Here is an 11,684-nt window from a genome sequence, read left to right as displayed (position 1 = left end):
CTATGAAAGTCGGTGACATTTCAATGGACCTGTCGCAAATACAAAAAAATCCATGCAAGCACTTGGATCATTCAGTTTGTATGATGGTTACCCGCTTCAGTGACCCAATTTGAACTATTTCTTCGCAGTTGCACCATTGCTTTAGGCAATAACCCGTGCCAAATTTCTTGAAGATATTTCGTTAAATTAAAAAGTTTTGAATAAAAGAACTTTATTACCATGATTCAGTTTGTATGGCAGCTATATGCTATAGTGTTTCGATATCGGCCGTTCCGACATATGAGCAGCTTCTTGGTGAGAAAAGAACGGGTGCAAAATTACTGATCGATATCTCTGAAACTGGACTGGGACTTATTCGTATATATATAGACGGACAGGCAAGTGGAGATTGCTTAATCGACTGAGCTCGTCACGCTGATCATTTATACATATTCACATATAATTTATAGGATCTCTGAAATTTCCTCTTAGGTGTTACAAACATCGTGGCACACTAATATCTCTGTTTAGGGCTAGTGTTTAAAACGGTTCTACTTCAATTCCAACCGTTAAATTTAGCAGCAAAAACTTTTTTAAATGGAAATATTTTTAAATGAAAATATCGTCCTTAAAAATCAAAAAATATACTCTGTTTAAGTATTTCCTACTGTTTTTAATGTGGTCTTAAAGTTTACTTTTAGCGCAAAATTATTTGGAGAAATCAAATACTAAAAATGCACAGAATTCAGTGAGCTCAAATCGGAGCTAACGCACAGCTTGTGGCAATACAAGTTTGACAAAAGCATTTTTCAACTACATGAACGCACAGTTGAACTGACGATTTATTTCAAGAGAACAAGTTTCTTATGTTTGTTGTACTGACTCAAAACAAGACGCTAGATTTTACGGTAATTACTATTGCATTACTAGCAATAAACACCGTCTCTATTTTGGGTAGTAAACAAAAAGCTCGCGCCGATCGTATTGTGGCTGATAGCGATATATACGCGAGAGCGCCTGCTAGTCGCTCACCTAACGGCGAACAGTGCAGTTTGTCTCAACTAGTAGCGCTGCTTGAAAAAAGCTAACCACACAAAAAATTAAAAAAAAACTTAATTCTCCACTGCTTCAGCTTTCATCGCCTACTTCGCTTTGTGTGGAAATATTTTGACGCTAAACTGATTTGTTATTCGAATTCGGCTCTCAAATGACTACCAGTTTCGTTATCAATGGGACGCCTTATGATGGTAAGTTAGCGCAATGGCTTGTCTCTAGTTGGCTGCATTAAGCGGAGCTTTCGATTCTGTTTGGGCCGTTACAGTTGATTTGAGCAGCTTGCCGGTTGACATAACGCTGAACACCTTCCTGCGCGAGCATGCCCAGCTGACAGGAACGAAATTCATGTGCCTGGAGGGCGGCTGTGGCGTTTGTATCTGCGTCGTTAGAGGCAAGCATCCGGCGAGCGGCGAAACACGCACTTGGGCCGTCAACTCGGTAAGTGGATTCTGAGTGCACATTTGTACTTAGGTATATAAACACATATGTATGTATGTACTTTGCTGAATGCATTTGCCTACACTCGTTTGCAGTGCTTGACTCTGCTGAATACCTGTACGGATTGGCAAATCACCACCATCGAGGGCATTGGCAACAAACGCGATGGCTATCACCCGATTCAAAAGCGCTTGGCCAAACTGAATGGCTCTCAGTGTGGCTTTTGCTCGCCGGCCATGGTAATGAATATGTATGGATTGCTTGAATCTAAGGGCGGTAAGGTCATTTTGGAGGAAGTGGAGAACTCGTTTGGTGGCAACATTTGCCGCTGCACCGGTTATCGACCGATATTGGATGCCATGAAATCATTTGCCATCGATAGCAATACTAGGGTAGAGGGCGGCTGCTGCGACGACATTGAAGATTTCGAATTTGTCATTTGCCCAATGGCGGGTAGGCAGTGTGTGAGCAAGTGTGGCAAACCCCTAACTATGCTGGCTTATGAAAATGGCACTTATTGGTATTGGCCACATACACTTGCCGATGTTTTCCACGCGCTAGGTCAAGTGGGCAACGATCAGTACATGTTGGTGGGAGGAAATACCGCACATGGCGTCTACAGACGATCCCCGGACATCAAGCATTTCATCGACTTGCATGCGGTGCCGGAGTTAAAGCGGCATTCCATTGTCGGCGAAAAACTTACACTAGGTGGCAATTTGAGTCTCAACGAAGCAATTGAGATTTTCCAAAAGATTTCACAACGTCCCGGTTTCGAGTATTGCCAGCAATTGTGGCAGCATTTCGACATGATCGCTCATGTACCTGTGCGGAATGTGAGTGCCTAATTAGGCTTCGAAATACTAAACTCGTATTAACCGAGCACTATTTTACAGACAGGAACACTTGCCGGCAATATCAGTATTAAAAAGGCTCATCCGGAGTTCCCCTCAGACGTTTTCCTTACCTTCGAGGCACTCAATGCTCAGATTGTTATACAGGAGCTTTCAGCGCAGCCGAAGACCATATCCATACTGGACTATCTGAAATTGCCGTTTAATAAGGCGGTCATTCTTGCATTTGAGCTGAGAGCATATCTAAAGGGCCGATTCATTTACCACACTTACAAAGTAATTTAGTGCCTTAATTGAGTACTCATTATTCTACTTAATACGTATTAATTTCAGATCACACCGCGTGCACAAAATGCACACGCATTTGTAAATGCCGCATTTTTGCTCGATATGGACGTGACTTCTTGGGGCATAGTCAACGCCGCGCGCATTTGTTTCGGTAACATCAGTCCGGATTTCGTGCACGCCACTGCCACCGAAGCATACTTGGTAGGACAAAACTTATTTGATAAGGAGGTTATGGCCAAGATATTTGTGAGTTTAAATAACGAAGTGCAGCCTGATGATGTATTACCGGAGCCTTCACCGACCTACAGAAGAGCATTGGTATGTGGACTCTTTTACAAAACAATTCTAAAGCTTGCGCCAGCGGAGAAGGTAAGACCTGAGTACAGAAGTGGAGCGGACATATTAAGGCGACCGCTTTCATCCGGCACACAAACCTTCGAGACAATAGAGAAAAATTATCCGATCACACAGCCGGTGCAGAAACTTGATGGTATAGAAAATTACTTACACTTGATTTTATTCGTCAAAATAACAATTATTTTATTTAGCCTTGATTCAGTGTTCTGGAGAAGCCTTTTATATGGATGACACACTCACAAATTCACACGCCGTCTACTGTGCATTCGCTAATGCCACCAGAGTGGGTGCTCACATTGAACAGATCGACGCATCGGAAGCCTTGGATATGTCGGGCGTCATAGCCTTTTACACCGCTAAGGATATACCCGGCAACAATAGTTTTTGTGATGCGGCATTTCAATATGAACCCGAAGAAATATTCTGCAGTGATGTAGTTAAATACTATGATCAGCCATTAGGCGTTGTTGTCGCCCAGACTAGTGACATAGCCAAACTTGCGGCCACAAAGGTTAAGGTCATTTATAGCAATCGTCCAAAGACAACAATTCTTCCTACAATGACACACGTTTTTGAGGCAGACGCCAAGGAGCGGATCAAAGCAAGGACGGCTTCTCACTTGAATGACATACAACTCTCAGATCAGCCAGATATATCAGCGAGAGGTATTTTCGAAATGGGTGGGCAATATCATTTTACAATGGAGCCTCAAACCACCGTAGCTGTCCCATTTGAGGATGGGTTGCAAATTTGGAGCGCCACGCAATGGATGGACCAAACACAATGTGTCATTGCAAAAATGTTGGCGATTTCAGCTAATGCTGTGCAATTGAAGGTGCGCCGGCTCGGTGGTGCGTATGGCGCTAAAATCTCACGTGGTAACCAGGTCGCTTGTGCGGCCTCTCTAGCTGCGTACAAACTCAACCGACCAGCACGTTTCGTACAGTCCATTGAGTCGATGATGAATTCAAATGGCAAGCGTTGGGGTTGCCGCTCCGACTACGAGTTCCACATTAAAAATAATGGTAAGATTGTAGGCTTCACGAATACATATTACGAGGATGCAGGATGTACAACAAATGAGAATCCTATTGAGGATCTTACACCTTTAACAGCGAGAAATTGTTATGACCTCAACGACTCAAATTCAAGAGTGTCCGGACAGGCAGTCATCACCGATGCACCCAGTTCAGCCTGGTGTCGGGCACCAGGCTCAACAGAGGGAATAGCAATGATAGAAAATATGTTGGAGCACATGGCATTCGAGGCGAACTTAGATCCTGCGGACGTCCGACGGGTCAACTTAAAGCCGGGGAATAAAATGGTGGAACTATTACCGCGGTTTTTACAATCGACAGAGTACCAACAACGCCGAAAAGAAATCGCTGCATTCAATGATAGTAATCGTTGGGTTAAACGTGGACTTGGTCTAGCGATAATGGAGTATCCTGTCGATTTAGTTGGACAGTACGCTGCAACTGTAGCCATATATCATGTGGACGGAACGGTGGTCATAGCACACGGCGGTATCGAGATGGGACAAGGTGATTGAACACACACACACACATACACAGTTATATATACATATATATATATATACATATTTATTTAACCTAAACATAACGAATAACATTGCAATATTCTTTAGGTATGAACACGAAAATAGCGCAAGTTGCTGCGCACACACTTGGCATACCATTATCATTTGTAAAGCTCGAATACAGCGACACCATCAATGGCGCAAACTCAATCGTGACAGGTGGTTCATTGGGCAGTGAGAGCGTTTGTTACGCCGTACGCAAAGCTTGCGATACACTCAATGAGCGCTTGAAACCGGTAAGAGATGCACTCGGCAAAAACGCTAGTTGGCAAAAAGTAGTGACCGAAGCCTATGCTAGAACCATAAACATGATTGCCAGCGAACATTATAAGCAAGGCGATATGAAGAACTACTTCGTTTACGGTCTAGGATTAACTGAAATTAAGTTAGACATTTTAACCGGCAATCATTTAATTAAACGTGTGGACCTATTGGAAGATGCTGGTGAAAGTCTAAGCCCTTATATAGATGTTGGACAAGTTGAGGGCGCATTTGTTATGCTACTTGGTTACTGGTTAACGGAGCACTTGGTGTACGAACGTGAAACTGGACGACTAGTAACTAATCGTACCTGGACATACAAACCGCCCGGTGCAAAGGACATACCCATTGACTTCCGCATCGAACTGCTACAGAAGAATCCCAACCCTGCTGGCTTTATGCGTTCCAAAACTACTGGCGAGCCTCCAGCCTGTCTAGCAGTGAGCTCTATATTTGCCATACAGCACGCTCTGCAATCTGCTCGACAAGACGCTGGTATTCAGCATGAGTGGGTACGCTTAGGAGCGCCAACAACGCCAGAGACAATCGTCATGAATTCCGGCACTGACACGAGGACGTTTTCGTTGGAATAGTTTTTATCGTTTTAATCGAAATTTATCATAATATTTCTGCACATACATATATCCCAAATAAATGCAACAATCTAAAATATATGGCACTAATAGAGCCGCGTGTCATAGTCCTTATACTTCTTCTTTACTGGCCTAGACACCGCCTGAAGGGTTGAGTCGAGATTGCCTCAATTATCAATTTAATGGGCTGCTTGAATTCAGTCAAATTTCTAGGTTTTCTTTTGTTCACCTCTTGCTTGACATAACCCGACAAACAAAAGTCGAGGGCAGTGAGCTCTGGTGACCCTGGGGCCAGCGGAAAATGAAGTTTCTTAATATTAATTTGATTTCAAATATTCGTTGAAGCTTCACAATAAGCCGTCTAGCTATGTATGTACGTGTGCAGTTGCTTCATCTTGCTGGAACCAAACGCTATTGTAAGAGACACGTCTTCGACGCAGTTCTTAATAAAAAAAGCTCTGCAACCACTTTAAATCACGTTGCTTATTGACAGTTACTGTTACACCATTTTCTTCAAAGAAGTATGGCCCGACAATGCACCTGGATGAAACTGCGCACTGACTCAGTTCCATCGAGTGAATTAAATCTGGATTGGACTCACTCCATATATGATAGTTTTTCTTGTTAACATTTTCATTTAAATCAAAATGGGCCTCATCAGATTCCAAATTTGTGATCATTATATTTATGAAGTTATTGCCTTCTTCGGGCATTTCAATCATTTTGTGCCAACATTCCAGACGAATAGCTAATCTAAAGGCTTTAACCGGCTTTTTATTTGAACTTTGTACGAAAACAGGTTTAAGTCATCATATTTATCCATTGTAATTACCGTCTGCTAATTTCAAGTTGCGAGTCGAAACTCTTGAATGTGGCGGTCCAACAGCAGCGATTGCTTCTTGAACACGAACAGACGGGTCTCTAAGATATGGCCTTCTTATGATACTTCCAGCTTCGACAAGCATGTTTATCAACCTCATAATGGTCCAACCACACGGGGCTGCTGCCAAAATCTGCTGTGAATTCCCTTTGAACGGAAATGACGGGTCACAAAGCATGCTACCGCTGCACTATCAAATCCCTCTTTTCGGTATACCAAACTTCCATCTTAAAAAAATCTTAATAATAACCTGCCAAAAAAAAAACGTAAGTTGTGTTGTAATGTGATTCAATTATCTTTGAGTAAAATTCTTGCGCCACCCTGTACGCATGCAGTCGGAATTGTTGAGTCAAGTCTGCGTGGCAATTGGCAATGACGGAAGTGTGTCTTGCAAAACAACTCGTTACCATTAATTAGTGGTACCACGTAAAACTTATTTAGTTTTACTTACGAGCATTTTGACACCTTAAACATGTACGTTCGTAAAACCGTAGTCGGTCGGTATAATTATAAATAGATTCCAGCGTACAAAAAAAATAAGAAACTAAAACAGAAATATAGAAATTTAAGGCACATAAGATCCCTATCAGCTATGGTTAGTTGCCAAGCGGAATGGTGCACGGTTTCAAAGAGTAGGAAGCTTTAGGGGATGCAGTAACCAGTTATGGGAATACACTCTGTTTAGGAATAATTCTTACAGATTTAGGCAGCTATGTAAACGCCAAACCATTCCAACAAAGACTGATTATTCAAAAAATCTATTCATTTGCTTAATTGTGTTGGTTTTCTTCCCCTAGTTCAGAAGGAGACGACTCATTACATAAGTTATTGATTCCAAAACAATTAAGCAGCATTTCAACACACTAGTATTTTGATGGATTGTAGTATTCGGTTCATATGGATATCTTCTATTTTTAGATTGCTACCTTTAACCTTGTAGACATCCTCGTCATTTCGACATCCTTAGTCTTATTCGCGTAGTTGAGTTACTAAACGAATCTTCACTATGTACAGAATTCACATTTGGAACCCGTGCTTTTTATTTACGCTGCAGTTATTAAATCACCATTGCCTGACGGGGTCGTATGAGTCTATCGCTGGGCTCAATACTTCTACGCCTCTCAAAAATGCAAGGTATTATTTTCAATAATAATGAATATAGACAAAAACTACAAAATTAATAATGACAGTGTTTAACCTTTTTAGTTCCAATCTAATGCAGCTGGTGCTCGTTCCCTCAACATGCTTCGTGCAGCACTAAAGGGGGTTATAAACCGCATCATAATGCCGCAAAAGCATAAGGGAGCGCTGTGGTAGCGGTGAATGCAGAAAAGTTTTCCCATTATTATGTACAGCAAACTTTATGTTGCACAACAACGCGCGCTACTGCTAACAGAAGCGCACACCGACCCGCGAGCGGAGCACGGAACTCAGTAAGAGTTTAGTGGCGCGCACCTTGCGCAATATGTTTTCGCTTTGCTCTTTTCAGTGATTTTCTGAGCAATTTTCTTTTACTGCGTATATGTTCATACATATATATCTTATATATATATACATATGTACCTATATATTCATATATGTATATATATATTTACATATGTATGTATGCTCCTTCGTCACTTCGACACTTTATTTCTGTTCGGAAAATTGCGGTGTTTTTAAACTACATAGCATTGCGTAATTCGCGGAGAAAGATAAACACTAACAACATTAACCGTTGCAGCCACTGTTGCAACAAAGATTGGCTGCTTTGGATATGCAACTAGCTCCCGCTGTTTAAAAATCATACTAGGGCTGTTACAAAAATCCTAAAAAAAAGTCAGCCATTTACTCAAATGGGCAAACCCACTTTTACTGCGCTCCGGATCCCTTAAGAACTGGTACTTGTATTAATTATGAGAACGCGGTGAGTGTATGCGACACTTATTAGCGCTTTCGGACCATATCCACAGTTGCTCATAGGATACTAGAACTTGCACCAATCTGTCTGCTAACAATCTGCATAAACATCAACATCAACTGTTAAATAGTTTTTGGGTCACGGGGTTTACTAACGGCCTACTTAGGGTGAGTGGTGCTTCCAAAGCATTTGCATAAACATAAAGCTTTTCGTTTCACTGACATTGCTCTGCATTTCGCTTTTCTTTCACCATATTTAGTACGCACCGTCATGTCATCATGTCTAACTGAGAACCCATACGCTGCCTACCCAACTCAACTACATGAACGCTTCAGCATTGCTCTACGGAGTCGCGGACCTACAAACACTTTCATTGGCAATCTGCCAGGTGCGTAGTGCCCGTTTGCCTGTACTTTCGATCGCAGCGTAACTGCGTTTCTTTAAATTATTACCGCTATGCAGGAATAGCATAAAAAAAGAACGCCAATAACCGGTAGAAACGAAAATCGTTGCATATGCCACTTAACTTAAAATGCTCGGATGCGCAGAGAAAATCAGGAAGACGAAAAAGGGAAGTTGGAAGCCAGAAAGTGACGTAAATGCGTTTAAACAGGTAAATTGCTTTAGTTGTACGCTGTCAACGAGACCACCTGCAATCATCGCTGGCGTCCTAACGCCCGCCTTGCTTCCACCAGCGCCAGGCATTGCGCTCTTAGTCGCTCCCTTTTCAACGCTTTACCTCTTACAACTATTTTTACTGTTACGCGTAGCTGCTTGGTTGCCGTTCGTTCGTACGCATCGTTGTCTTTTCACTTTTATGGCTGTGTTCCCCCAGTTTATATTTCCGTTATGTTTAAAGTTGTTACGCTTTTTCACGCCTTTGATGTCGTAAGCTCCCGCACAACGTTAGTGGTGGTTGGTGTTTGGTGATGGTGTATGCTCTGCTAGCTTGTGATTTCACTTTATTTAATTTAATATTATAAAATTGGCAAGTTGCAAATGTTACCTGGACTCATCACCACTCCCAGGTCCTCCCCCAAAATTTCCTCAAACGTTTTCCACTGTTTCATTCCAAGCCACGCATACACCAGTTTGGTCCTTTGCGATATCAGATGTACTTCAATTGCTAAGTCCAAGAGGAGTAGTCATTCTTTAGGATACCTGCGCTTGACGTGAATTTTAACAGACTCTGCGGCTTCACTCGACTTCCTCCGGTGTATCATGCCATAGGGACCCCAGATGCTTGCAGCGCAGTCTTGCCAATGCGGGACAAGTACACAAGAGATGTTCTATTGTTTCCTTGGTACCCTGCTGTAGACATTTTTTGCAATCTTCTCGCTCTGTCAGCCCCATCCTGCGGGCGTGTGTCGCCACCAGACAGTGACCAGTTAGTATCTCCATAATGTTCCTACAGTCTCTTCTATTGACTGGCAATAGGATCGTCTACAGTATACATGACTTTTGCAGTTTTGCACCCATCGTTCCATCGGGTTTTGATTTTCTTTACCGTTAATGCTTATTAGAGCAAATACTGTTGAAATTGAGTTAATTACCGTCCCACTTAGTCTTTGCTAGGACACAAAGGGTCGCCGGGAACGAACAGTCTACGAGCTTGTCCGTTTTACAGCTGTGGTATTACCAGAACTCTGTATTGCGGTTGGTTCTCATACGATAAAGGAGCTGCTCCGTAAGGAGGAGAGAGTATTCAGAGATAGACATTTCCGGCTATTCGTGGCATTTTGCACTGAGCAGGCTCAAGAAGCCTTAGTTTAAGCATTAGTAGTGCCTCTTGTAAAGACTGTGACTTTTGCGACATGCAGCCGGAAACTTGCGAGCAGCTGATTCTAAACTGCACAACAGTCTGTAGACGCATCATCAAGTCCTTTGCTATATATTCAGACAGGGATCACATCGCGGCATAATACTGGAATTTATCAGACTGCTGAGCCTATGTGAGTCTGTGTGGCAGAGGGCAATGAAAGCCTCAATTTATTTCCATCCATCTATGAATACATGTTGTAATTCTTAATTACATCATCCAGCATACGTAATACTACACCATCATAAATTATTTAAAGTAAACGTATACTTTTCATAGTCCTGGAAATACCTTTTCATTCCTTCCTTATCTTCATTCACTGCATGTTCATCAAAACATTTTATTTATATCAAAGCCCTTCTAATGAAATCAATTCCAACGACAACAGCCAATTAAATAAGCAGCTTTTAGTTAGGGATTTGCCACAGTTTCGTTTTACATACATATTTATGTCGTCAACTTCAAGTCGAAGACTATTTATGCTTCTTAGGTATGTCTAATATGTATGTATATGTATGTATGTCTGTATGTATATATAGGTATATCAAATGTGTGAATCGTAATTATAAACTGTCGATGGAGAAGCCGCATAGTTTACAAGGGAAATATGTATAAAGATGGATTAGTATTATGCCGTTATTTCTCCAGATGACGGCAGAGAGCTTTAATTAAAATTTACCGTGAAAAGCAACAAATCTTTTTAGACAAAAAACGATAACACAAAACCAATAAAATGTACGGCTTTACACATACAAGCATTTTGATTAACATTACATATCGACTTACTACTCAGAGAGGCACTAGTATGTACATATGTATATACTATATGTATGCATGGATAAGCACTCATAGAAAATTTAGGGAAATGTAATGTTGCCGCGCTGCTTAATGACTCACTCTTAGTGCCGAGAAGCAATAACAAAGGCTACCCACTCCCCGATTTGCAGTGCGTTAGCCTTGCTGATGTAAAGCGCATCGTAATCTAGTCAACAGAATGTCATACGGCACTATCTGTAGGTCACTTACGCCGCAACAACTCGCAGCCGAACGAAATCTAAAAGAACAAAAAACCAATCAAACAACAACTAACAACCATTACATCAAGCTCAAAATTAAAGCCGAATATCTCGGCAAGCAACGGTACAAGAAAGTCAGCCATCAGCCAAATCAAAGTTCATCATCGAACAGCTACCGGCCGGCCAGTTAACGGCAGCTACAAAGCCGACAAAGTTGTGCAAATATCTCGAGCTAAGCTTTATTAAATCAACAAAATAAACGAGTATTTGGAGTGAAAGCTCACTCAATCGATAAAAGTATGGGTAGAAGGTGCTCAATTGGAAGTGGCACTGGAAATTTCCATGCAGAGAAAATTATTTTGTTAAGAAGTACGCACAATCTGTGAGTTGGAGAGAAATATGCTTGCGTTCCACAATCTACGAGCACTAGCATACTCAGTTCTTCTGTAGCAATATAGAGAGCGCTAACGCTCAGAATATACATATGATGACCTTTTCTTCTCTGCTCTGGAAGCACCATAATATACATTGTATATGATCCACATTTCATATTGCTCTGCTTTTCCTTTGATATACTTGTTTTATATAATTTTGTTATTGTTTTGAGAAAGCCTTTACGCTGCACTGCAACAGTGGTTTTTCC

At 41.6% G+C, this 11,684-nt stretch overlaps 1 protein-coding gene across 1 annotated transcript; it reads left to right on the top strand.

The window, feature by feature from the left end:
- Window positions 1-1,024: 1,024 nt before the first annotated feature.
- Window positions 1,025-5,520, top strand: LOC120766166 (xanthine dehydrogenase-like). Its single transcript, XM_040091513.1, has 7 exons — window positions 1,025-1,226; window positions 1,301-1,473; window positions 1,569-2,309; window positions 2,370-2,603; window positions 2,661-3,105; window positions 3,164-4,516; window positions 4,621-5,520. Exons 1-7 carry the CDS (start codon window positions 1,187-1,189, stop codon window positions 5,424-5,426), a joined length of 3,792 nt encoding a protein of 1,263 aa, XP_039947447.1. The 5' UTR covers window positions 1,025-1,186; the 3' UTR covers window positions 5,427-5,520.
- Window positions 5,521-11,684: the final 6,164 nt, after the last annotated feature.

Source organism: Bactrocera tryoni, chromosome 1 (genome assembly GCF_016617805.1).
Source record: "Bactrocera tryoni isolate S06 chromosome 1, CSIRO_BtryS06_freeze2, whole genome shotgun sequence".
NCBI lineage: Eukaryota > Metazoa > Arthropoda > Insecta > Diptera > Tephritidae > Bactrocera > Bactrocera tryoni.
This window is presented reverse-complemented; position numbering and strand designations above follow the sequence as displayed.

What these genes read in the sequence shown, in the direction of transcription:
- LOC120766166 (XM_040091513.1), top strand. Translation starts at nt 1,187, where the DNA reads ATGACTACCAGTTTCGTTATCAATGGGACGCCTTATGATG. An exon ending in CAATGGGACGCCTTATGATG is followed by an intron (nt 1,227 to 1,300) that starts GTAAGTTAGCGC and finishes GGGCCGTTACAG; the next exon opens with TTGATTTGAGCAGCTTGCCG. An exon ending in CGGTATCGAGATGGGACAAG is followed by an intron (nt 4,517 to 4,620) that starts GTGATTGAACAC and finishes AATATTCTTTAG; the next exon opens with GTATGAACACGAAAATAGCG.